At 43.6% G+C, this 27,238-nt stretch overlaps 1 protein-coding gene across 1 annotated transcript in view; it reads right to left on the minus strand.

The window, feature by feature from the left end:
* Nucleotides 1-27,238, minus strand: part of LOC139416093 (phospholipid-transporting ATPase ABCA1-like) — a 240,692-nt gene that overhangs the window by 79,025 nt on the left and 134,429 nt on the right. Inside the window, exons 33-36 of the mRNA XM_071164364.1 lie at nt 8,237-8,331; nt 7,741-7,846; nt 3,765-3,839; nt 2,881-3,050 (exon numbers count right to left, since the gene is read on the minus strand). Of these exons, the coding sequence (XP_071020465.1) occupies nt 2,881-3,050; nt 3,765-3,839; nt 7,741-7,846; nt 8,237-8,331 (446 nt within the window). The remainder of the gene's footprint in view (nt 1-2,880; nt 3,051-3,764; nt 3,840-7,740; nt 7,847-8,236; nt 8,332-27,238) is intronic.

The following is a 27,238-nucleotide window of genomic DNA, read 5'->3' on the forward strand; positions in this document are numbered from 1 at the left end:
GAATAAATCTTAATTTCCAATGTGTTGCTGTCAAAACTTCCTTGCTGCGTCCGCTTATTGAGCTGTGAACCAGACTACAGAATATTCTACCACCTCCTCGCACACACACACACACACAGACAGACAGGCAGGCAGGCACACACACACACAAACGTCCCTCCTCCCTCCCCACCCTGCCACAATCTCTCACCAGACTTCATGCCAGATAATTAACATATTACATTAGTTATCAGGTGCAGCCCCGCCATGGCCTGGACGTAATTGGGATGCGTAAACATGAAATAATTTACGCAGTGGGTGCTACCCCACTTTCAACAGTTTTCAACAGGCTTATCTAGACCGCGCTCAACAGGGCCAAAGATTAGTTGAGGCAAGTGATTGGCTAATGAGGTAACCCTGAACAAGGACTAGCGGCTTATCACTGTGAGGGAACACGCACCCTGCTAGTAAAGTAACAAACTGTATAGTTTAGGAGAAGCTTTTAATGTGTTTTAATGTGCCTGGTCTTTCCAGTTGAGCGTGTGTGTTTTTCAATTGTGTAGGTAAACAATTTTCCATTCCAGTATATGTAGCCATAATGCAAATCTGTTCATTCTATTGAACACTGAGGGACTAGTTGTCCAAATAATGACTAGTTTGTCAACATCTGTTTGGTGCTACTAATGTAAAATAAAAAGTAAGAAAAAAAAGAAAAAAAGGAAACTCATGACAAAGGATGTTTCTTTCTAACTACCCGGAAAAACGAATACCTTCTGTGAAGACCGTATGCAAAGCCCTAAATGTCAAGCTCTCTTTTATTAAAGGACATTGGAGATTTGGTGACTGAACAGGTCTCTCTCTGATTCACTGAAGGCAAGCTCCAGGTCACATAGAACCACCATGATGATTTACTGTGTCTTCTTACGCTAGCAGAGCACTGCGGTCAGTCAAACAAAATGCCTGGACAGAAGCTATCCCCGAACACAACCACCCCTCCGTGTTTCCCCATCTGATACATTGAAAACCATACTTTGACTGGGAAACAACTATTGAATTAAGGCAATGATGCAGGGACACGAGCACGATCACATAGGACACGGACACCCTAGATTTTTTCCTCTAGTAATTCATTTTACATGGAAGGAGAATCCCAAGTTAATCTCTAGATCATGGATAATAAATTACAGGCAGGGCCCACATGGAGATTGAGAGAGCAAGAGAGAGAGAGACAAAGAGACACAAACAGAGAAAGAAAGAGAGATTTGTCTTGGGCTGAATTTATGGGTTGGAAGCTGTCGTAATTATCTTCTAGCCAAGCCAGCTTCTCTCTCTAATTCACCACTGTTGCTAACACCCGGCCACTACATAAATACCTTACTTGGTACCACAACAAAGGAACAAGGAATTAAATGGTATCTGTGGCATGATTGATTGCGTCCACAGGATCTCATCAGGTTTCAACATCGAAACTGACATTTCAGCAAACAAAGTGTGAAAACTAAGCATCTACAGAGAAAGATGTACAGGACAACAGAAATAGAGCTTAATGTTTTGCTCTGTAAATATTATGCTATGCTACAGGTAACTGCCAAAATAATGGAAACATGAGTAAATGAGTGATACAAAGTCAATTGAAAGCAGGTGCTTCCACACAGGTGTGGTTCTTGAGATGATTAAACCATTAACATCCCATCATGCTTAGGGTGTATAAAAATGCTGGGTAGTCCATTATTTTGGCTGCCATGGCTATGCCCCCATAGAATGCCAATGCCCCAATCCACAGGGCACAAGTGGTCACTGGATGGTTTGATGAGCATGAAAACGATGTAAACCATATGCCATGGCCGTCTCAGTCACCAGATCTCAACCAAATTGAACACCTATGGGAGATTCTAGAGCAGCTCCTGAGACAGCGTTTTCCACCACCATCAACAAAACATCAGATGATGGAATTCTCATGGAAGAAGGGTGTCACCTCCCTCCAATAGTGTTCCAGACACTTGTATAATCTATGCCAAGGTGCATTGAAGCTGTTCTGTCTGGTGGTTAGGACACGGGAATGTTGGCGTTTCCTTTATTTTGGCCGTCACCTTTATGCTTTGCTATGCAATGTTATGTCATTCTACGATGTGATATGTCACGGCATGTTATTTTATTATGCTGTGTTATGTCATGCTAGTGCTATTATATGCTACTGTATGTTTTCACATGTTAAGTAATTCATTATGATTTGCTATATTACGCTACACCATATGTTACATTATCTAATTTCAGAGAGGGGTTTTCTCGATGATGCATTAGACAGTGAAGGCTTGTGGTTCTGTACTTCTATAACGCCCTCATTGGCACTAGAGACCTCATGGGGAAGCTTCAGGGCTCCAGACTGATCACTTGGGTTATAAAGGAGCAGTATGTGAAAGCGGGCGGTCCCCATGGGATCGCCTCTAGTGTGCTATTACAAACACAAATCTATATCTCTTGTCTTTCTCTCTGTCTTTCTGTCTTTATTTCTCTCTTTCTCTCCGTCACTCTTTATTTTTCTGCCTTTCTCTCCCATCTCTATTTCTCTTTATTTCTCAGAGGGCCTCATCCTCTCAATCTCCCAATTCATCTATATGCCAGCCTAATACTATTCCTCTCCCTCTCTCCACTTTTCCCTCTCCATCTCAGACTCCTGCCACTCGTTCTGCCGCTCCAGCTTCCCTCACTACCTCTCCCTCTGTCTCCACGTGGCCTGTCGTACAGGTGATAGAACAGGTATAGGGTAACGTTACCCCTAGATGCTGATCTTGGGTCAGCGTTGCATTTTCCCCATGTATGGTTACAGTTAGGATTGGGGAAGGGTAACTGATCCTAGATCAGTACATAAGGGAACCCCAGAGCTGATACAACCCGACTTACATTGCCTGGTAGGAAAGCTGAGCCTTGGTGAGGTTGAGGGGGTGGCTTGAGGAGGAGATTCCATACTCCCTGGGGTCATGACCCGGCGGCAGGTTGCCTCTCAGAATGGCGTTGTTGGCCACATTGAGGAACGATACAATACCGTGCCACGCCTGGTTGTAGAACCACACCTGGAGACATGACAGATGGTTTATTGCTGCTACAGTTCACAGACAATATAAAGCATATATACACTTTCCCCGACAAAGATTAAAGCTAGTCCCAGGTTAAAAAGAATGTTCAATGGAGATTCTCCATTTAAAGTTTATTATATTTTATCCGTGACTTGTCTTAATCTTGGTCTTGAAAACCAGCCCATGGAGAGTACCTTACTCCATACCTATGTAGCGCCAAAGCAAGTGACAACAATTATCAAGATGTGGAAACACTTAGCATAACATAACCATTACTCCATGGTATAAGTAAATCTGTTATGGAACTATATTGTATCATCAGATATGCAGGAGGCTGTTAGCACCACTGTTAATTTAGCTAATTCTGAGTGGGAAGAGTGATGATTTACTTATTTTATGGAAATGATGCAGAGTGCTCCTGGTAGTTAGTCCAGTTAAATGCCAATGTAAAGCATGGCACCTCGCCATGCTTAATACATGAACACAATTATATTTTCATTACATAACAGCAACTAGAACAACAAAAAAAAACTATCAAATTAGCATCATACTACACAGGCAGAGATCTATCTATGTACTGCACCAGCGTTGGGCTATACCTGCTACTGTGTCGGCTCACAAAGCACTCATGATGATGACCAAACAAAAATGGTAATGGCCACCAAGGAACCTCTGAGTCTCTAAGCCTCAAGATGAATGATGATATAATACCTTGACATTATCCCTGGTCCCGAGCTCTTTCAGGAGCATTTCGGTATTCAGGAGCATCTGATCGGTTGTGTTATCCTAATGAAGGAGAGAATTTAAAAAACAACAGAAAAAGGCTTAATTGGACACACTTGGCAAAATACATATCCTCTTTGAAATGCAAAACACAACAACACAGGAGAGGGGGATAGGTATCTCAGCAATACCTGTAGGTTGCTGAGGCCCACTTATTTTATATAGGCTTGAGAAGTAACATTCATTTTCTTGTTATTTTGGCAAACCTGCAACACTGCCTTTCGCTTGCCCCCATGTCCATGTCATCTTATCTACTGTGATCTAAATTATACAAAAACTGATCTTAAGTCAGCACTCCTGCTCTGAGATGCTTGACGCATATGGCCCCTGAGTACTAGAGCTATAGAGGGCAGGTGGGAGTGGGAGCCGAATGAGTCAATGTTGATGACCGAGTGGGGGTCGAATGACTTCGACAACCCAGGACTGCCTTCCACTTGTTTCGCTTTCCTCTCTCTTTAATTTATTTTTATTTTTAATATGTCTCTCTTTTCTCACTATGGAAATAACATGGTGTTATAACATATAGCACATGACAGCTACAGGACCAAGCAGGAGTGGGCCGAATGGGTCGCCTTAAAAAAAATACACTCTGGTCATGTTTCATGTGAAATGGGCCTGCTGCAGATTACTGGGCCGCCGCGTGCGATTTGCGATGGTCCGTCATCCCACCTGTGCCCAGCTCCAGTTCAGTCCAGTGCATACTGCACACCTTACAGGTGTAATATAAATCAATGCAAATGGCTCCCCTCACCTTGATCAAAAGCCTACAATAAGAGAGAGGAAGGAAGAGGGAGAGAGATGACCCCATGTCACCCCCAAGAGGACTAGGATGGGAACAGGCCCATGAACATTTCACTATCATCATATCTTTTCTCTCATCTTCAAATTGGACTTTGCTTGGGTCCTATGGAGTCCAGACCTAAGGCAGCGACAGCACTTGGTCTGGGATTAATGATGGATTCTCTTATTAACTTCGAAAAGGGGAGGGTCGTCTTAAATGACAGACAACTCTCCCAGCAAATCACGAGGCAGACATGCCAGAACATCGCGATTTGAAACGTTTTTTGTGAGGGATACAGTATTTACGCTAGGGCAACAAGAGGATAAGGCAGTGACATAAGATAGCCGGATGTCCCAACTCCGCCCTTTCCTCTATGCCAAAACGGACGTTGTATACGTACAGACGTATCAGCTGGAAACATTGGTCAAGAGACTGTGATTATACTGATAACAGTGACTCTGGTTCATTCCTATCTCTCTGAATTGTGAATTTCAGAAATTTCACAGAAACACACAGAACACCGACATAAATATCTGTGTTAAATTACTTCCCTGTTCAAGCTCATTTACTATTCATGAGCCCAGGAACTACACTTTTTTCTGTTTGTAATTCTCCTTTCCTCAAAGCTGGGACTCACATTTTGCTTTTATGTATATTTTGCTTTTACTTCTCCCTTTTGAGGAATGGGATTAGAGGGAGGAGGAAACCCGAGGGGGTTGAGGTGTAGGGAGCTTTCTGGCGCAGGTTGGCAACGTAGCAAGCACAACATGGGAATTGGGTCTTCCTGAGAATTAGCTGCTTGTTCCACTGGTTTCTTAGCCAGACGGGAAGACTCACTGCGGGCGAGACAGAGGGGGATTATGGAACCCCAGCGAGCGTTTACTGCTGCTAATCCCTTACGAAACAACTTCCTCCTCAAGGGTGATGGCAAATGAGAAAAAAAAGTGATGGTTGTATGGCAAATGAGCCGGCCGGCCGCCACAGCCATGGCCAGTGATATGACTATGGCATGACGTGTTGTGTCGAGTGCGTGACAAGTTGCAACCTTTGTTAAAAGCTGTTTTGGTATGGCTCTCAAGACACTGTATTTGACTGCTTTATTTACTAGTCTGTCTTAATCGTCTTCAAGCACGGTGTGTTTTGTTTCTGCCATGTTATTATATCCGTCATCCTAATCAATCCCAGAATCCTTTGAGTCTCATTTCAATTTCACCCATGGCACCCCCCCAAAAAATGAACGTGAATTTAAAAGCTAACTTCCAGCCCAGTCAGGTGGTACAGCAGAGTACTACTGTTCTCTCTCCTTCTGCAACCCAAGCAGACACAGATTGCATTCTAAATGACACTCTATTTTGGCCCGGCCCAAAATACTGCACTATATAGGGTACCATTTGGGACCCAGTCACAGTCAGCGAGTTAGCCATATCTCAAGGACAATTTTCCACTTTAATAAGGGAAAGGCACAGAGCTGGGAACGGCTCATGCTCGGCCATTAGAGTTACATCATCACTGCGGTGACTAATTAAAGTTGTGTTAGCGTAGAGAATCTGGAGCATGGAGAAGTGCCCTGGGTAAGGATGGGGAAGATGCCCCGAGGGCGGGCAACATTCTGCTGATCTCACAGAAGTTTGAGGTCCGGGTTTCCAACAGGTTTGAACATTTAATGTGTGTGGGAGGGTCTGTGTGTGGGAGGGTATGTGTGTGTGTGTTTGTGGAGGGTATGTATGTGTGTGTGTGTGTGTGTGTGTGTGTGTGTGGGAGGGTATGTATGTGTGTGTGTGTGGGAGGGTATGTGTGTGTGTGTTTGTGGAGAGTATGTATGTGTGTGTGTGTGGGAGAGTATGTATGTGTGTGTGTGTGGGAGAGTATGTATGTGTGTGTGTGTGGGAGGGTATGTATGTGTGTGTGTGGGAGGGTATGTATGTGTGTGTGTGGGAGGGTATGTATGTGTGTGTGTTGGAGGGTATGTGTGTGTGTGTGGGAGGGTATGTGTGTGTGTGTGGGAGGGTATGTGTGTGTGTTTGTGGAGAGTATGTATGTGTGTGTGTGTGGGTATGTATGTGTGTGTGTGTGTGTGGGAGGGTATGTATGTGTGTGTGTGTGTGTGGGAGGGTATGTGTGTGTGTGTGTGTGTGTGTGTGTGGGGGAGGGTATGTGTGTGTGTGTGTGTGTGTGTGTGTGTGTGTGTGTGTGTGTGTGTGAGGGTGTGTGTGTGGGAGGGTATGTATGTGTGTGTGTGTGGGAGGGTGTGTGTGTGTGTGTGTGTGTGGGAGGGTGTGTGTGTGTGTGTGTGTGTGTGTGTATGTGTGTGTGTGTGTGTGTGTGTGTGTGTGTGTGTGTCTGTGGGAGGGTATGTCTGTGGGAGGGTATGTCTGTGGAAGGGTATGTGTGTGTGGGATGGTATGTGTGCGTATGTGGGAGGTTATGTGTTTGTGTGTGTGTGTGTGTGTCTGTGGGATTGTATGTCTGTGGGAGGGTATGTCTGTGGAAGGGTATGTGTGTGTGGGATGTTATGTGTGCGTATGTGGGAGGTTATGTGTTTGTGTGTGTGTGTGTGTGTGTGTGTGTGTGTGTGTGTGTGTGTGTGTGTGTGTGTGTGTGTGTGTGTGTGTGTGTGGGTGTGGGGGGGGGGGGGGGGGTACGGTATGTGTGTGTGGGGGAGGGTATGTGTGCAAGTGTAAGTGAAAGAGAGAGAGGAAGAACTAAATATTTTAAATACATCATACCCAGTTTCCATGGACACCAAAAAGTCTATCTGAGATTTAACTTTCCTCTGAGTTCGATTTGAAGGTAATGTATTGAAATTCAAGAGTCACTCAAGCAGATTCAAGTCCATGTTTCACAAAGAGCACAAGCTTAGCATTAGCTATCAGGCCGGTTTTATAAGCTGGGTTTGTCCTTGGTTTCTACGTCTATGCATAATTGAACATAGATAAACAACATCCAAGGACCTCAGTGAATTGAGGTCTCCAAAGACCCCTTCTGGCTTTCAACTGCAGCAAACGTACCTTGTCTATCCTCCACCCACACAGGCACATATTAAATTAATGCGCTTTCCCTCAATAGTCAAGCTGTACCACAGCCGGCAGTAAGGCTACCACGATTCCAATATCCATAGCATACCTGGGAGGAATTTAATAGGCTCCTCAAATCCCTGATCACAGCTTCTATTTCCGGTTCAGTCATCCTGACTTGGGAGTTGACCCCTCCGACAGAAATCCCTCCATACCTTGAGTGGTGTGTAGTGGTAGTTGTGGGGGCAGAGATCACAGTGCAATTTAATAAGATATGAAAACGCATGGACACACAAACACAGGAATAAACGCACGCACGCACGCACACACGCACACACGCACACACGCACACACGCACACACGCACACACGCACACACACGCACACACAATAAACAGTAACATTTAATTTGACTCTTAGATTACTTATCATGAATAGGACCTTGAGTTGAACATTATACACGTTATCTTAGATAACTCCGGCTGCATTGTTGGCATTATATCTGAATGTTACACAAGTTTTACCAAGCACATAGGTGAATGCAAAATGACCACTCTGGATAATAGTGTCTGGTAAATGACTAAAATGACAAATAAGTAAAATTACCTTTTTCTGCCTGCTTCCTTGTAGGTCTTTAAAAGGAAGTCTGTCATGTTCCGCCCCGTCATGTCCTGCAGTGTGTCTGTGGTATTCTGGGTCCTCTGGAAATATGTGATAATGACATGGTATTATTTCTAAGATACATAAGGTCCTCTTCAGCCCGGCACTCATTGACATGTGATGTGCGTTTCGCTAAAGTGTACAGACTACTAAGGTAGCTTAATAGGAAAATATGAAAAAAAATGGCACATTCCAAGCAATGGATACAATAGCAACGACATGCCATCTTAGCAGACGCATTTATCCATAGAGACATACAACCCCACGTCTGTACATTTTGGTAGCCCCGGCGGGATTTAAACCCACAAACCCTGACGTTGCAAGCGCTTTACCATACGAACTGAGCCGCACGGCAGTGGTAATACATACAAGTTCCAGATAATGCATTGTGTAAAATAAAAACAAAAATATGTCTGGCAGGCTATGCACTTCAACCCTCTATCTGATTCACTGATTGGGCACTGAAATGTACCTGTACCTATCTACATTTACAATCAGATGTTGACGATCAATATGAAGTTTGTTTTAACACAATATCAAAGAGATCAGAATCCCAACTACCGGTTGTCATGTCTACCTTTGAAAGCCAGGCACTATGATCATGATCCAAAAAGTTTAGCCAAAACAATTGCCACACCCTTCTACTACAAACAGGGGGGGAGCACTCCAATCATTATTGCACGATGGTGGCACCAGCCACATTTCTAACCATAATCAAGTCAGATACGTGCGGGGCTGTGGAACACAACTAAGAACACTGAACCTGATCATAATAGTGAGCCTGTTGGAGCCTTCCCCATCACTATGATACAGCCAATGAGGCTAATGTCAAAGGGACCTAATTAGCCCGTACTCTCCATAAATTGGCACGTTCAAAGACACAATTAGGGAGGATGCGACACTGTGGTGCGCATCCACTCCACATACCCTCCATAGCCACATCCAACACATGCTAACAACTAGCAAGCCCCTCCTGTCTGGCCCAGTTTATTTCATGGTGTCGGGATACTATGCTGATTAGAAGGATTTCTTGGCAACGCTAATGGAGACTGCTTATAAGGGTCCAGAGCGCCCCAAGCCGAGCCTCAAGCGCCTTCCTCCCCCTCCCCACCCTGACTCCCTTTTGCCCAGTTGTGTTCTCTCCACCCTTCACTGGGTTTCTAGCTTATCGTGCTAACCGATGGTAAACAACACTGCCCACATAATGAGTTGAAATAGCCTCCCCCGTGCTGATAAGTTGTGTTTGCATGCATATTTTCTATGTCGTTTAGTAATGACATGGATATGTATGCAAACGGGCGTCTGCTTGTTAATTCATTCCTAGTTAGGTTGGGGCGAGGGGGCGGATTAGGAGGGGAGAGGGGAAGTGCAAGGCTGGTGATTCTTTTCCAAAAGCTTGTTTGCGTGCCTATCTGTCTCTCAGATACCTGTCCCTCAGATAGATATTTGGATGGTTCCATGTTCTTCTTATTTTCATCTTTTTTCAGCTGCTTGCCCAGTAATCTGTATTTATCTGACCAGAATTGATTTGGTCAGATAGTTAGATGGACTTTCCAAATCTACCCCTGGTCGATCTGAAGTTACAGGCCAACTGCAGAAAATGAAGTCTGCAATACGTAATAGCAGGACTCTACTTCAAATGAGATGAATGTGTAGTGATGAGCTTTTTACACTCGAACCCACTACATGTTGAGAAAATGAGTTATCTACAAACGAACCATGCTATTTTGAAAGTACTTCAACTAACTCCACACTACAGGCAAACTTAGTTCAACTAACCCTACACTACCGGCAAATGTAGTTCAACTAACCCTACACTACCGGGAAATGTAGTTCAACTAACCCTACACTACCGGGAAATGTAGTTCAACTAAACCTACACTACCGGGAAATGTAGTTCAACTAAACCTACACTACAGGCAAATGTAGTTCAACTAACCCTACACTACAGGCAAATGTAGTTCAACTAACCCTACACTACAGGCAAATGTAGTTCAACTAACTCCACACTACAGGCAAATGTAGTTCAACTAAATCTACACTACCGGGAAATGTAGTTCAACTAACCACACTACAGGCAAATGTAGTTCAACTAAACCTACACTACCGGGAAATGTAGTTCACCTAACTCCACACTACTGGGAAATGCAGTTCAACTAACTCCACACGACTGGGAAACTTAGTTCAACTAACTCCACACTACTGAGAAATGTAGTTTCTCTACTAGTGAATCAAGAAGGAAGTTGTGTAACAGGAAGAAGCAGATGAGTCACAGCACAATACTCTGTTTACCACTGAAAAATCGGAGTCTCCTTTCCGAGCAGCAGGAACTCAGGCATAAACAAACAGATAGAGAGTTGACTTAACCGTACAGCTCACAGCCAGCATGAATCTAATTGCATTGGCCGATTTCCACATCCTCCAATCGAAACCACAGATAACGTGAGGGCCCTCCAACACTCCATGGACGTGTGTCCTAATATGGACACCGTACATGTCAGCTATTTATGTAACTCCACAGATAGATATCGGAGGATGTCATTGTAATGGCTGAAATGGAATGAATGAAATAGCAACAATGTGTTTGATGTATATGAAACCTTTCCAATTATTCAATTTCAGCCTTTACAATGAGCATGTCCTCAGGTATCTCCTCCCACCAGCCACTTCTGAGCCAGATGATTTACTGTACATAGAATGCTCTCTCCACACTTGTCAATCTATACCTCACATCAAATCATTCCACGAGCGTATGCCGCTCTCGACCGCACAAGTCATTTTAAGGCATATAGGCCATCTACGTCTTATATATCCCAACTATTTACCCGCACTTCCTATACATGACGTCTCTTATTCCGCACGCGTCTGTCCCTCTCGACTGCAGGTTGATGACACACAGGAGAGGCAAACAGGAGAGTAATCAAATCTGAGCTGACATGCTGCCGTGTTAGAGAGACCTTAAGAGGGTAGGCAGTGTTCTTAATAATCTCTGCATATAGTCTCTGTATCTTGGGAAACCTCAAAAGACCAACTGTCAATTCTACCTGGCACAAACAAATGCACTCTTCGTGATGTAGAGTTCTGCTAAAAACCACGTGAGCCTCGTGTTGCAAACTTCAAAGACCAATGTCCAATTTTACCTGGCACAAACACATTGTCGCTGTCTGATGAAAACCTTTAAACTCCATTTTTTGCCAATTTGCATTTTTTATTTTAATTACTGAAAGCATTAACTCCCCTCGATGTACTTGGAACATTTCATGACTCTAAGAACAAGAACATGTATTCAAAATAGCTTCTGAAGTTTCATAATTGTATGTTCGTTAATGGGAAAATATGGTAATTTCCTGAAAGGTTTTTGTTTTGGAGATGAGAGGTTTTCACCAGACAGCAACGGAATGCAATCGTCGGGACATAGAGTTTCTGCTTTAAACTATGTGTGCCATCTGCTGTATGTTGCTTTGGAGGCCTAGGCAGAGTTTGTCTCATCTAGTTTGTTGATTCCCTCAGAAATGCTCAATTATGATCAAGTCAATTGTGTTTTCTTATGTTTTTAAAGACACAACATATAATTCCCATTTCCAGAAAGGCACGACTTATAATTATAATGTCCCGTCAAAAGTGTGCCACCTGTCTTGTTTGTGGAGCTGAGTCTTGGAAAAGTAACTGCTGGTAAGTTATTTGCAGAGCCCCACCTGTTTTGAGCCCCACATTTATAGGGCGGGACTTTCCTGTTTTGCATGGGGGGCTTTTGCATATTAATTAATCTGTGTCACATATCAGTTTGTAAACAATGTAAAAAATAATGTATTTTTTATTAAGTTAATAAAGTTAAGTTAATAAAGCTGCATAAAAACATGGTCTCTTTTTTTGTTTTCTTGAGTAAGGCAGCTCCAAAATGCAGGTGTTTCAGCCAACTCAGGGCTTTCTGTGGTGGGGCAAGCCAGTAGAAAATACAGAGCGTTGCACCATGATTGGCTCAGTGTTCTGTCACTCATGGGGACACTAAGAGTTACATTAGTGCCCATCCAAGAAGGCTCAACGTCATTGGACACAGATAAAATAACATCAAAACACATTATATCCCCAGTAGCTTCGATTGGACTGTTCATGTAAACATCATACTTTCAAAATCTTAGCTAGCAGTCATTATCATGAATCAAGTCGACAATCTATTGGTAAATCATTTTTAATCCTTGTCATATGAAGATAAATTATAGCTAAAACGTATCGTTGCTCATTGGCTATTGGACATAAATATTACACAACAAATTGGAAATCGCAAATTCAACAATGAGTGGTTTGGAAGGAATCAGTGGCTAACTGCAATCATTGCAAAGCAATCATTAGCCTGCTATTCGGAGTGGAGTGGCTGTGTGGTCCCAAGTCTAAGATTAAGGGTCTCTTTTCCTAGTTTAAAATGATAAACATTCAACATTGTCCATGCTGTCAATGAAGCATGATTTGTGCCACCCTTAAAACAACTTAACTCGGAACTGCAAAATCTGACTTCTGTGAGTTCAAGACAACTGGGAACTCGGGGAAAACGAGCCACGACTGGGAAAATACGTTTTGAACTTTCATCCAACTCGGAATTGTAAATTGGGAACTCGGGCCTCTTTCCAGAGCTACGACCTGAAGATCACTGATGTCAACATGATTCAACCTTTTTTCCCCAGAGTTCCCAATTGTCCTGAAAGCACCACAAATCCAAAGAATGCCAGACTTTGCTGATAAAGTTTGATGACAAAATTTGCCCACAAAGGACCACCGCACCAACTTCCTGTTCAAGTGAGCACAGCACAACAAGGTGAGTCCAAAAATGTCTTGTTTGCTGCTGCATACATTATGTAATATGCCAGGGAGACATGTCTACTGTAGCTAATAAAGTAATACTAAGTGTACGTTGTGTAGAAAGCTGTTAGTAGCCCATGTGCCTCACCCTAATAATTTGGTCTATTTTCACCTCTTGATTTTGCCAACTGTTCTGACTTGGTGGTGCACATGTAGCCTATAACCTGTTTTTGAGAAATGTAATCATTGAATATTGTAACGTTAAGAGCTTTCGTTGTCTGCTAATGTGCCCCCTTTATTCCACGTTCTGACTTGGTGTACATCAAGAACACTGTAAGAACGGCCCATGTTCTGAATTTTGTTGCTGTAAATTTCAAAAGTGCTGAACTTTTGACTACATCTGTCCTAGCTTCCTCATTAATGTCTTATTGGAAATTACAGATTGCCTTGTATCCGCTTCTTCTCCCCTTATTCCATGGTTTGTACATCTCAATTGTCAGTATAAACTACATTTGTTTAAGCAAGTCAGCCAAGTCAGCTATGTTTTTTTTTAAAGCAGTAAATGAGGCTGAATTAACTGTTTCGCTGCCAGACAAGGCTCCGCTGATAGCCAGGTGTAGCAGTGGTCAGGTGTTGGGACTGCTGTTGGGACTCTGCGTTGGGACAGCTTTATGCAGGCCCTAACAGTTTGTGGGCACCAGTAGTCACCGTTATAGTGTAATTCATGTATTGTTTAGTGTAGTGGCTTTGCTGGCATGCATCCCACATAAAAAAAATGTTGCACCACCAAGATTTACATGCTAAAATCGCCACTGGCTATTTGTAAATACAGGGAACTAGTGATGGATTGCGACTCAAATTGTATCTTGTTGGCTGGAAATGGCAAGAAATGTTGGTATACTTGCAGCAGCAAGTGGATATGTGTGTGTGCATACTTGCATGTTTTGAGTTCCTTCGCTCGAACACCGCACAACAGATATTGGTTTGAAGATCATCTATTGAACACCTCACCTTGCTGGGTGGATCAACATCCGACATAAGGCTCAAAATAACACAAACATAAGCTGCTGGAGTCTTTTCCCTGTGTTTGTGAGAGACATTTCCATCTTTACAAGTCAACACTGTAGATATACTATCAGCGGCAGAGCCTGGTTTTACTCCCCAAAAAACGAAAACAAATTACTGGGCCTCATTCCACCATCTGCCTCATCTCGTGACCTCACAACCTTTTCACTTTTGTTTTCCAAGACGCCTTTCCTTGTTGAACGAACCGGTACGGACAGGTCATTTAACACTAAAATGGATCTTGGGGGTAAAAGCCAAAATAAAACATCAACAGTAATCTCTTGAAGCAAAGATGTGGCCAACCCAAATTGTTTGTTCTCTCTGCTTGAATCCAGGTTGCAGGACTTGCAAATACAATGTGTTGCTTATTTTCAGATGTTTTTACGTCATAGAGTGGCTTCGGCTGGTCAATGAGGGGTTCCGTTCCCAATAAGCTGAACTCTGATTCATATTGTTCAGGTAATACAATGGGAATTGGTCATGTTGATGCACAATATAATGACAATGCATTACCATGCCAGGACAACTCCCGGAAGAAAAAAATACAAAAAAGTCATTTGAAACAGGGAGGGTTGTCCTTAGACTTGTCCAATTTGGACCCATGGCCAATTAGAAAACAGGAGTACACCAGTAGCAAGTTTTAATGCCTAGTTTTCAATGTCTCTGGCTGTCCTAATGTTTTGTGCACTAACTGTGCTTCATTCATTCAAAATAGTGTTTGCAAGGGATTGTCTAGTGGTTTTGATTCCAAGGACCACCCATATGTAAAATGTGTGCACATATAACTGTATGGCATATATTATTGTTACTATATTAAGGGTTGTTTTTGAAGGCTTCCTAAAGCATATTTCATTGAATTGGGATATAAGCATTTTCAGGAGCACCCACCTCTACTCACAAAGGTGGTGAATGAAGAAAATATGCACAACTTCAATGATTTATTTGAAAGATAATGGCGGCAAGGCTATGCAACGGTAGCTGAGGAGAATCATTTGCAAACAGGCTGTAGTTAGAGTGGTCTCCTGATGATAAAGACATCAATTGTAATACCCAGAGCACGGCGGCTTTATCAATTCCTTTGCATGAATGGAGGCCTTTTCATCTGTGAAGGTTAAATATCGCCAATGAGAGTCAATACCTGAGATTTGGTGGTAAGACTTACCGTCGCATGCCATTTCCATGGAAACAACAATTTCGCACTCGCTACTGTGTCTGTGTGGGCCTGTTTTATTCTCGCTTCCTTTCATTTCTGCAGTTTTTCAAGGGCATATTGGGAGGATAGCAGGGATAAAAGAAAATAAATCCACTTTAAAGGGAATATATTCTCTGTATGTTCTGGGTTTCTGTAGGTGGGTCAGCCTGAGATACAAATCAATTCAAACCCCCCCCAATTCAAGACTACGGCACACAGGTAAGATCTACAGCATTCATTGTTTGATAAATTAACACTGATTTGGTGTGTGTGTGTGTGTGTGTGTGTGTGTGTGTGTGTGTGTGTGTGTGTGTGTGTGTGTATATATATATACAGTCATGGCCAAAAGTTTTGAGAATGACACCAATATTAATTTCCACAAAGTTTGCTGCTTCAGTGTCTTTAGATATTTTTGTCAGATGTTACTATGGAATACTGAAGTATAATTACAAGCATTTCATAAGTGTCAAAGGCTTTTATTCACAATTACATGCAAAGAGTCAATATTTGCAGTGTTGACTCTTCTTTTTCAAGACCTCTGCAATCCGTCCTGTCATGCTGTCAATCTCCGGTGCCGTCAGAGATGGCCGCCTTGCTTCGCGTTCCTAGGAAACTATGCAGTATTTTGTTGTTTTTAACGTGTTATTTCTTACATTGGTACCCCAGGTAATCTTAGGTTTTATTACATACAGTCGGAAGGAACTATTGGATATAAGAGCAATGTCAACTCACCATCATTACGATCAGGAATACGACTTTCCCCGAAGCGGATCCTCTGTTTTGCCCACCAGCCAGGACAATGGATCGGATCCCAGCCGGCGAACCAAAACAACGACGCCGTAAAAGGGCAGATGAAGCACCCTTCTGGTCAGGCTCAGGAGACGGGCACATCGCACACCACTCCCGAGCATACTACTCGCCAATGTCCAGTCTCTTGACAACAAGATAGATGAAATCCGAGCAAGGGTAGCATTCCAGAGAGACACAAAAGACTAACGTTCTTTGCTTCACGGAAACATGGCTCACTCGAGACACGCTATCGGAGTCGGTACAGCCAGCTGGTTTCTTCACGCATCGCACCGACAGAAACAAGCATCTTTCTGGTAAGAAAGATTGATTAACGAGAAGTGGTGTGACCATAACAACATACAGGATCTCAAGTCCTTCTGTTCCCCGGACTTAGAATTCCTCACAATCAAATGTCGACCGCATTTTCTACAAAGAAAATTCTCTTCGATTATAATCACAGCCGCATATATTCCCCCCCAAGCAGACACATCGATGGCCCTGAACAAACTTCATTTGACTCTATGTAAACTGGAAACCACATATCCTGAGGCTGCATTCATTGTAGCTGAGGATTTTAACAAGGCTAATCTGAAAACAATTCTATCAGCATATCGATTGTGCAACCAGGGCTGATAATCATTGTTTTCATTGTTATTCATTGTTATTCTATTGTTATTGTAACTTCCGCGACACATATAAGGCCATCTCCCGCCCTCCTTTCGGAAAAGCTGACCACGACTCCATTTTGTTCCTTCCAACCTATAGACAGAAACTAAAACAGGAAGCTCCCGCGCTCAGGTCTGTTCAACGCTGGTCCGACCAATCTGATTCCACGCTTCAAGATTGCTTCAATCACGTGGACTGGGATATGTTCCGCATTGCGTCAAGCAACATTGACCAATACGCTGATTCGGTGAGCGAGTTTATTAGCAAGTGAATCGGCGATGTCGTACCCACAGCAACTATTAAAACATTCCCAAACCAGAAACTGTGGATTGATGGCAGCGCGAAACTGAAAGCGCGAACCACTGCTTTTAATCAGGGCAAGGTGACCAGAAACATGACCGAATACAAACAGTGTAGCTATTCCCTCCACAAGGCAATCAAACAAGCTAAGTGTCAGTATAGAGACCAAGTAGAGTCGTAATTCAAGAGGTATGTGGCAGGGTCTACAGTCAATCACGGATTACAAAAAGAAAACCAGCCCCGTCGCGGACCAGGATGTCTTGCTCCCAGACAGACTAAACAACTCTCTTTGAGGACAATACAGTGCCACTGACACGACCCGCTACCAAAACCTGCGGACTCTCCTTCACTGCAGCCGATGTGAGTAAAACATTTAAACGTGTTAACCCTCGCAAGGCTGCAGGCCCAGACGGCATCCCCAGCCACGTCCTCAGAGCATGCGCAGACCAGCTGGCTGGTGTGTTTACGGACATATTCAATCAATCCTTATCCCAGTCTGCTGTTCCCACATGCTTCAAGAGGGCCACCATTGTTCCTGTTCCCAAGAAAGCCAAGGTAACTGAGCTAAACAACTACCGCCCCGTAGCACTCACTTCCGTCATCATGAAGTGCTTTGAGAGACTAGTCAAGGACCATTCCACCTTACCTGACACCAAAGACCCACTCCAATTTGCTTACCGCCCCAATAGGTCCACAGACGACGCAATCGCAACCACACTGCCCTAACCCATCTGGACAAGAGGAATACCTATGTGAGAATGCTGTTCATGAACTACAGCTCAGCATACAGTGCCTTGCGAAAGTATTCGGCCCCCTTGAACTTTGCGACCTTTTGCCACATTTCAGGCTTCAAACATAAAGATATAAAACTGTATTTTTTTGTGAAGAATCAACAACAAGTGGGACACAATCATGAAGTGGAATGACATTTATTGGATATTTAAAACTTTTTTAACAAATCAAAAACTGAAAAATTGGGCGTGCAAAATTATTCAGCCCCTTTACTTTCAGTGCAGCAAACTCTCTCCAGAAGTTCAGTGAGGATCTCTGAATGATCCAATGTTGACCTAAATGACTAATGATGATAAATACAATCCACCTGTGTGTAATCAAGTCTCCGTATAAATGCACCTGCCTTGTGATAGTCTCAGAGGTCCGTTAAAAGCGCAGAGAGCATCATGAAGAACAAGGAACACACCAGGCAGGTCCGAGATACTGTTGTGAAGAAGTTTAAAGCCGGATTTGGATGCAAAAAGATTTCCCAAGCTTTAAACATCCCAAGGAGAACTGTGCAAGCGATAATATTGAAATGGAAGGAGTATCAGACCACTGCAAATCTACCAAGACCTGGCCGTCCCTCTAAACTTTCAGCTCATACAAGGAGAAGACTGATCAGAGATGCAGCCAAGAGGCCCATGATCACTCTGGATGAACTGCAGAGATCTACAGCTGAGGTGGGAGACTCTCTCCATAGGACAACAATCAGTCATATATTGCACAAATCTGGCCTTTATGGAAGAGTGGCAAGAAGAAAGCCATTTCTTAAAGATATCCATAAAAAGTGTTGTTTAAAGTTTGCCACAAGCCACCTGGGAGACACACCAAACATGTGGAAGAAGGTGCTCTGGTCAGATGAAACCAAAATTGAACTTTTTGGCAACAATGCAAAACGTTATGTTTGGCGTAAAAGCAACACAGCTCATCACCCTGAACACACCATACCCATTGTCAAACATGGTGGTGGCAGCATCATGGTTTGGGCCTGCTTTTCTTCAGCAGGGACAGGGAAGATGGTTAAAATTGATGGGAAGATGGATGGAGCCAAATACAGGACCATTCTGGAAGAAAACCTGATGGAGTCTGCAAAAGACCTGAGACTGGGACGGAGATTTGTCTTCCAACAAGACAATGATCCAAAACATAAAGCAAAATCTACAATGGAATGGTTCAAAAATAAACATATCCAGGTGTTAGAATGGCCAAGTCAAAGTCCAGACCTGAATCCAATCGAGAATCTGTGGAAAGAACTGAAAACTGCTGTTCACAAATGCTCTCCATCCAACCTCACTGATCTCGAGCTGTTTTGCAAGGAGGAATGGGAAAACATTTCAGTCTCTCGATGTGCAAAACTGATAGAGACATACCCCAAGCGACTTACAGCTGTAATCGCAGCAAAAGGTGGCGCTACAAAGTATTAACTTAAGGGGGCTGAATAATTTTACACGCCCAATTCTTCAGTTTTTGATTTGTTAAAAAAGTTTGAAATATCCAATAAATGTCGTTCCACTTCATGATTGTGTCCCACTTGTTGTTGATTCTTCACAAAAAAATACAGTTTTATATCTTTATGTTTGAAGCCTGAAATGTGGCAAAAGGTCGCAAAGTTCAAGGGGGCCAAATACTTTCGCAAGGCACTGTATAACACCATAGTACCCTCCAAACTCGTCATCAAGCTCGAGAACCTGGGTCTCAACCCCGTCCTGTGCAACTGGCTACTGGACTTCCTGACGGGCCGCCCCCAGGTGGTGAGGGTAGGTAACAACATCTCCACCCCGCTGATCCTCAACACTGGGGCCCCACAAGGGTGCATTCTCAGCCCTCTCCTATACTCCTTGTTCACCCACGACTGCGTGGCCATGCACCCCTCCAACTCAATCATCAAGTTTGCAGACGACACTACAGTAGTAGGCTTGATTACCAACAACGACGAGACAGCCAACAGGGAGGAGGTGAGGGCCCTCGGAGTGTGGTGTCAGGAAAATAACCTCACACTCAACGTCAACAAAACAAAGCAGATGATCGTGGACTTTAGGAAACAGCAGAAGGAGCACCACCCTATCCACATTGACGGGACAGTAGTGGAGAGGGTAGTAGGTTTTAAGTTCCTCAGCGTACACATCACAGAAAAACTGAAAAACCCACACAAGACAGCGTGGTGAAGAAGGCGCATCAGCGCCTGTTCGACCCCAAGAGGCTGAAGAAATCTGGCTTGTCACCAAAAGCACTCACAAACCTTTACAGATGCACAATCGAGAGCATCCTGTCGGGCTGTATCACCGCCTGGTACGGCAACTGCTCCGCCCACAACCGTAAGGCTCTCCAGAGGGTAGTGAGGTCTGCACAATGCATCACCGGGGGCAAACTACCTGCCCTCCAGGACTCCTACACCACCCGATGTCACAGGAAGGCCATAAAGATCATCAAGGACAACAACAACCCGAGCCACTGCCTGTTCACCCCACTATCATCCAGAAGGCGAGGTCAGTACAGGTGCATCAAAGCAGGGGCCGAGAGACTGAAAAACAGCTTCTATCTCAAGGCCATCAGACTGTTAAACAGCCATCACTAACATTGAGTGGCTGCTGCCAACATACTGACTCAATCTCTAACCACTTTAATAATAAAACATTGGATTAAATAAATGTATCACTAGTCACTTTAAACTATGCCACTTTATATAATGTTTACATACCCTACATTACTCATCTCATGTGTATATACTGTACCCGATACCATCTACTGCATCTTGCCTATGCCGTTCTGTACCATCACTCATTCATATCTTTTTATGTACATAACCTTCATTCCCTTACACTTGTGTGTATAAGGTAGTAGTTGTGGAATTGTTAGGTTAGATTACTCGTTGGTCATTACTGCATTGTCGGAACTAGAAGCACAAGCATTTCACTACACTCGCATTAACATCTGCTAACCATGTGTATGTGACAAATACAATTTGATTTGATTAACTTCTCGAACACATCCTGACTGATGGCAGCCCATTCTTGCATAATCAATGCTTGGAGTTTATCAGAATTTTTGGGGTTGTGTTTGTCCACCCGCCTTGAGGATTGACCACAAGTTCTCAATGGGATTAAGGTTTGGGGAGTTTCTGGCCATGGACCCAAAATATTGATATTTTGTTCCCCAAGCCACTTAGTGATGAATATTTTGCCTAATGGCAAGGTGCTCCATCATGCTGGAAAAGGCATTGTCAGCCAAACTGTTCCTGGATGGTTGGGAGAAGTTGCTGGATGTGTTGGTACCATTCGTTATTCATGGCTGTGTTCTTAGGCAAAATTGTGAGTGAGCCCACTCCCTTGGCTGAGAAACAACCCCACACATGAATGGCCTCAGGATGCTTTACTGTTGGCATGACACAGGACTGATGGTAGCGCTCACCTTGTCTTCTCTGGACAAGCTTTTTTCCAGATGCCCCAAACAATCGGAAAGGGGATTCATCAGAGAAAATGACTTTACCCCCGTCCTCAGCAGTCGAATCCCTGATGTTTTTCCTGAAGAGAAGTGGCTTCTTTGCGCCCCTCTTGACACCAGGCCATCCTCCAAAAGTCTTCGCCTCACTGTGCGTGCAGATGCATTCACACCTGCCTGCTGCCATTCCTGAGCAAGCTCGGTACTGGTGGTGCCCCGATCCCACAGCTGAATCAACTTTAGGGGGCGGTCCTGGCGCTTGCTGGGCTTTCTTGGGTGCCCTGAAGCCTTCTTCACAACATTTGAACCGCTCTCCTTGAAGTTCTTGATGATTTGATAAATGGTTGATTTAGGTGCAATCTTACTGGCAGCAATATCCTTGCCTGTGAAGCCCTTCTTGTGCAAAGCCATGATGACAGCATGTGTCTCCTTGCAGGTAACCATGTTTGACAGGGGAAGAACAATGATTCCAAGCACCACCCCTCCTTTTGAAGCTTCCCGTCTGTTATTCGAACTCAATCAGCATGACAGAGTGATCTGCAACCTTGTCCTTGTCAACACTCACACCTGTGTTAACGAGAGAACCACTGACATGTCAGCTGGTCCTTTTGTGTGAGGGCTGAAATGCAGTGGAATATGTTTTTGGGGATTCAGCTCATTTGCATGGCAACGAGGGACTTTGCAATTAATTGATCACTCTTCATAACATTCTGGAGTATATGCAAATTGCCATCATACAAACTGAGGTAGCAGACTTTGTGAAAACTAATATTTGTATCATTCTCAAAACTTTTGGTCACGACTGTATATGTTCAGTGCCTGAGTGTGTGTGTGTGTGTGTGTGTGTGTTTTTTATTTATTTTACTAGGCAAGTCAGTTAAGAACAAATTCTTATTTTCAATGACGGCCTAGGAACTGTCTGTTCAGGGGCAGAACGACAGATTTGTACCTTGTCAGCTCGGGGGGTTTGAACTTGCAACCTTCCGGTTACTAGTCCAACTCTCTAACCACTAGGCTACCCTGCCTCCCCTGTGTGTGTGCGCGCAGGGGTGGGATTAATCCCGCGACAAGTGCAGCTATCTTTATATGCTTCATGTCTGTACCTCCGTCTCCCAAATCTGAAGAGTAGTATAGCTTATTCCTCTGAACTCACAAGGGCAGATGGCGTGGAATGTTATCTTCCTTCAGAATGATGTACAAGATATGAGGGTAAAATACTGTATGAAGTAGACGTTCTCATGTCTTGCCGGTAGGAAATGTAACATTCATCCTTCTGACTTGTTCATCAGGCCTACAACGTGGTATTAATGTTCCATGCTCATTAAAGGCATGGATTATATGGTCCAACATCATCCAATGTATTCCAAAAATTCCCCAAATGCCATTGAATGCTTGTGTTTGAACAACACCATGCGAAGGGAAGAGTGGCAGAAAGAGATACAATCAATATACAGTGATCTTAAAGAAGGGACGGAAAACAATGGAGAAGGAGAGAGAGACTCATGTAATGCATCCAACAGCACATTTTCATGAGACACCTTGACAACCTCGTTGAGATCCGGAACATCCATGTGTCAGAATAAGAAAGGCCACACAAAGTGTATTCCTTTTGTCCGACAACAATCCATATCCCATAATACCGTTTTCCAACCACCACTTCAAATAGGCCCTGCTTTGTCACAGGATGTGGGGGGTACACTGTGAGGCTCGCACAAGCACAACGAGGCATTATATATCCGTCAAGGGCGGACGTCTTGTGATAGTCTTGTGATAGCTATAAATGAGCTCTTGGTAGGACGGAAGGATGGGGGAAGAGATGAGGACTGGGGATGAGCCGTGCGTCTTTAAAAAGGGTATTTTCACCAAACAGCATGGGCTCCGGTTAGGGGAAGTCATTGGCTTTCAAGGGCCTCTTACTGTCTGTCTGAGAGGACTGAGCACACACAAATGTGTTCACACTAACACACATGCATGCATACACATTGGCATTCACACACACACACACACACACAAACACACAGGTTGGGCAGGTTGGGTTGCTAATTTCAGAATCTCAGGTGCCACCTACTGGCATTTAACCTCTAACCTGCTTCAGGGGCCCTGCTCTGTGACCTACTATGTGCTACTTCCAGCCTCTCTCATGTGTCTGTCTGTCTGTCTCCGTCCGTCTGACTGTCTCCGTCCGTCCGACTGTCTTCGTCCGTCTCCGCCCGACTGTCTTCGTCCGTCTCCGCCCGACTGTCTTCGTCCGTCTCCGTCCGACTGTCTTCGTCCGTCTTCGTCCGTCTCCGTCCGACTGTCTTCGTCCGTCTTCGTCCGTCTCCGTCCGTCTCCGTCCGACTGTCTTCGTCCGTCTCCGTCCGACTGTCTTCGTCCGTCTCCGTCCGACTGTCTTCGTCCGTCTCCGTCCGACTGTCTTCGTCCGTCTCCGTCCGACTGTCTCCGTCCGACTTTGTCCGTCTCCGTCCGTCTCCGTCCGTCTCCGTCCGACTTCGTCCGTCTCCGTCCGACTTCGTCCGTCTCCGTCCGTCTCCGTCCGACTTCGTCCGTCTCCGTCCGACTTCGTCCGACTTCGTCCGTCTCCGTCCGACTTCGTCCGTCTCCGTCCGACTCCGTCCGTCTCCGTCCGTCTCCGTCCGTCTCCGTCCGTCTCCGTCCGACTGTCCGTCTCCGTCCGACTGTCTCCCTGTCTCCGTCCGACTGTCTCCCTGTCTCCGTCCGACTGTCTGTCTCTGTCCGACTCTCTGTGTCTGTGTCTCTCTGTGTGTGTGTGTGTGTGTGTGTGTGTGTGTGTGTGTGTGTGTGTGTGTGTGTGTGTGTGTGTGTGTGTATATATAAGAGTTCCTCTTTGCCAAGATTTTGTCAAACATCCCAATTAGCAATCTTAGAAAAATATTCAAAGGCTTTACAGTCAAACATCTCAATATTCATTCCAAGTTTATGCTATACAGATGTAGGGTTTTAATTTGAGCCAGTTTGCTACAGCAGGAAAATAATCCTGCAGCATGACAAAATGTGAATTATTATGTGGATTATAATTAATGGATATTTTTGTAGGAGTTGATACATTTGATACAAGGGAAAATCAAGTCTGAAATGTAAAGGTGGAAATTACAAACATCAGAAGCCTTTTAAAATCTTAAATCTTGTGCCAAAGGGTGATCACATTAAGATCCTACATCTGTACTTTAGAACATGACGCCAAACAGAAAAAAACTGTCATCCCCTTCACAAGCGCCACAGAACCAAATGATTTCAGATTTGTCAGACTGTGCTTTTGGATATTTGTTTGGAAACTGTATCAGTACTATATCCGCCTCTTAGACATTGAAGTTCCTCTAAGAACAGGAGGGGGTAAAAGAGGGGGGAAAGAAGGGTGAAAAACAGAGGAACTTTTCACAAACTGTCTGTACAAGATAAAAAAACTATGTCTGCAAATACATGTCAAAAGGCATCACACCTTTGCATAGCACTGCAGGCATAAAGTGTCACTCCTTACATCTTCTCTGACAATAATGTAAATTTATACATCCACTGTATTTGATGTATCACCCTATTTTGATCTTTGATCAACTGTTGAATGTACCATTCAGGCGGGTGACTAACTCTGTCGATCACCTATCAAATCAACCTCACGCATCCTCACCAGTAGTGTGTTTGTCCTCAGTCTCAAGGAGTGTCCACAGATATCTCCCAGCAGGGATTTGGACAGGCACATCAAACCAGGAGTTGATTGACAAAATAGACAGGTGGTATTTCTGTCTGAGGGAAGAAAACGATGTGGCTGTCAATACAAAGCCTCCAGAATCAAAACAGTGAATGTCATGACTTCCCCATCTAGAGAATTGGGATTCGTATATGTTTGTGTCTTGAAAAGCACGACTCAAAGGACTGGTTTTAGTTTTTGTGTGTAAATGTGGGATATTGACTTTCTATTTACATGTTGCCAAGACACCAAGAAAAAAAGGAAAATAATCAGTCAATCAAACCACTGGGTACTGTATACGGACTTTCAGTGCTTTTGATCATTTGTGCCAAAACTTTATACATTATTATAACTTTTTGCGTGCCCTATAACTGGGATTGATTTAGATCATGAGTTCATTATTCAGGGGTACATTTATTCCCTTTAACTTTTTGTCATTGCAATTAAACCTTTTGCAGGAGCGGAACATATTTTCATAGAACATTTTTTGGTTTCCTGAAACCCAGCAGAACAGAAACAGCTCATGTCAAGACATGAATGACTGTCAATGAGCCAAGCATGAACCACCCTAGAATGTAACAAAAAGCATTATGTATACATAGACATTTCCCTCTGGTCCTGTAATGGACTATAATCTACCATCTTTATGATAGATTTGTTTCCAAGATCACTTGGCACACTCAAGACTCTCATCTCACATACCTCAAATAATAACCCATAATGCACTGGCAGAGAACAAACCTTGTGTAAACACCAAAAGCCATTTCCAATAAAAGTTAGAATGCACCTGTCCATCAATGTCTAGCTTTTTCATTACCATTCAAGATATTGGAGCCATGGAATGGCATTTCCCCTTCAAGTCAATGTTCTGTGATTGAGTGGACCGGCGGCCATATTGAGTGGACCGATAACCCACACGATGACTGCTTCCGTCTATCCAGTCAAATTGAAATGGTCTGAGGAGCTTTGTCCATTCTAGTAATTCTCTTTCTACACTGCAGTGCACAAAATGTGGTGAGTAGTTAATTCAATGAGAAAGACAATAGTTGAACAGTTTTGAACAAATTCTTTTTTTTAAATTTAAAAGAGACGCAAAAGCGAGTGAGAGAGAAAGAGAGCTAGCTATATTTTGTTGTATTTTTTTCCACTTTCACTTACAGTAGCTAGGGAATGCAGCAAGCTAGTTTAGCCTACTCAAACACCCAGCCCAAACAGAGAGGGATGCTATGTTAGCTAGCTGGCTATGGTTATCCAAGTCTGGAACTCTTCCAAGTCAAGGTAAGCTTTTGGTTTTATTAATTAATTGCCTGTAGGTGTAACTGCTAAACTGCTTGCTGACTGCATGATTGTAGCGAGTTTACTAATGCGTTAGTTATAGTAGCTATGTTGACTATGGCGTTAGTTAATATGTTGACAACCATGTAGGCTGTGTGTAGCGGTTATGATATGAAGGTTTGGCTTGGGAAGGTTTTTCCCATGGTCACAGACAGCTGATGTGTTGTGCACTGAAGCACATAAGCGTAGGAAAAGGGGAGAGGAGGACAGTGCGTAGATGCGAGATGGAATTATTCAATGAGCAAAATGATCATTTTTTTCTTTCGACCTGTGTTGAAAACTTTAATTCATAGGCTAGGTTGTAGTAACCTCATGATGGGTATAGGAAGAATGTGAGTATCATGTAGTAGCCTAAGCCTGTTGATGTTACATTGAGCTGTGTGAATGGAATATGAATGACAGTCATCCCTCACTGACCGACACTGACTGCAGCTATATACTTAAGTGACTATGACTTAAGAAGATTGTTGAGTACACTTCACCATGTTGATTTAATTGAATTAGTGTTTTTTATGAAGAGAGACATTTTAAATAACTAAATTGATTTACTTTAAAAAAAAATGTAAGTATACCTTACTCAAAAACAGCATTTGTATTTTTTTAAGTTCCCTAACTGAATTTTTTTGAAGGTAATCAGTTTCCCCAGAACTTATCCGGTTTTACAGTGTATGTTTGGAGCAATCCATTTAGGCCATGTAATGGTTCTAGGGGGAAAGAGCCCCAAGCCCGGTGACCATGAGGACCTCCCATCGATCCCAGCCAGGATTAAAAATCCAGGGGTCAGCTCAGGAACATTGGCCATGTATGTTGATAGGGTAATAGCTTATAAAACATTTCCATTGAGTTCCAGGTGACAGACAAAGCTCAGGTCTTGGACATTATAGGGGGG

Source organism: Oncorhynchus clarkii, chromosome 9 (assembly GCF_045791955.1).
Source record: "Oncorhynchus clarkii lewisi isolate Uvic-CL-2024 chromosome 9, UVic_Ocla_1.0, whole genome shotgun sequence".
NCBI classification, from domain to species: domain Eukaryota; kingdom Metazoa; phylum Chordata; class Actinopteri; order Salmoniformes; family Salmonidae; genus Oncorhynchus; species Oncorhynchus clarkii.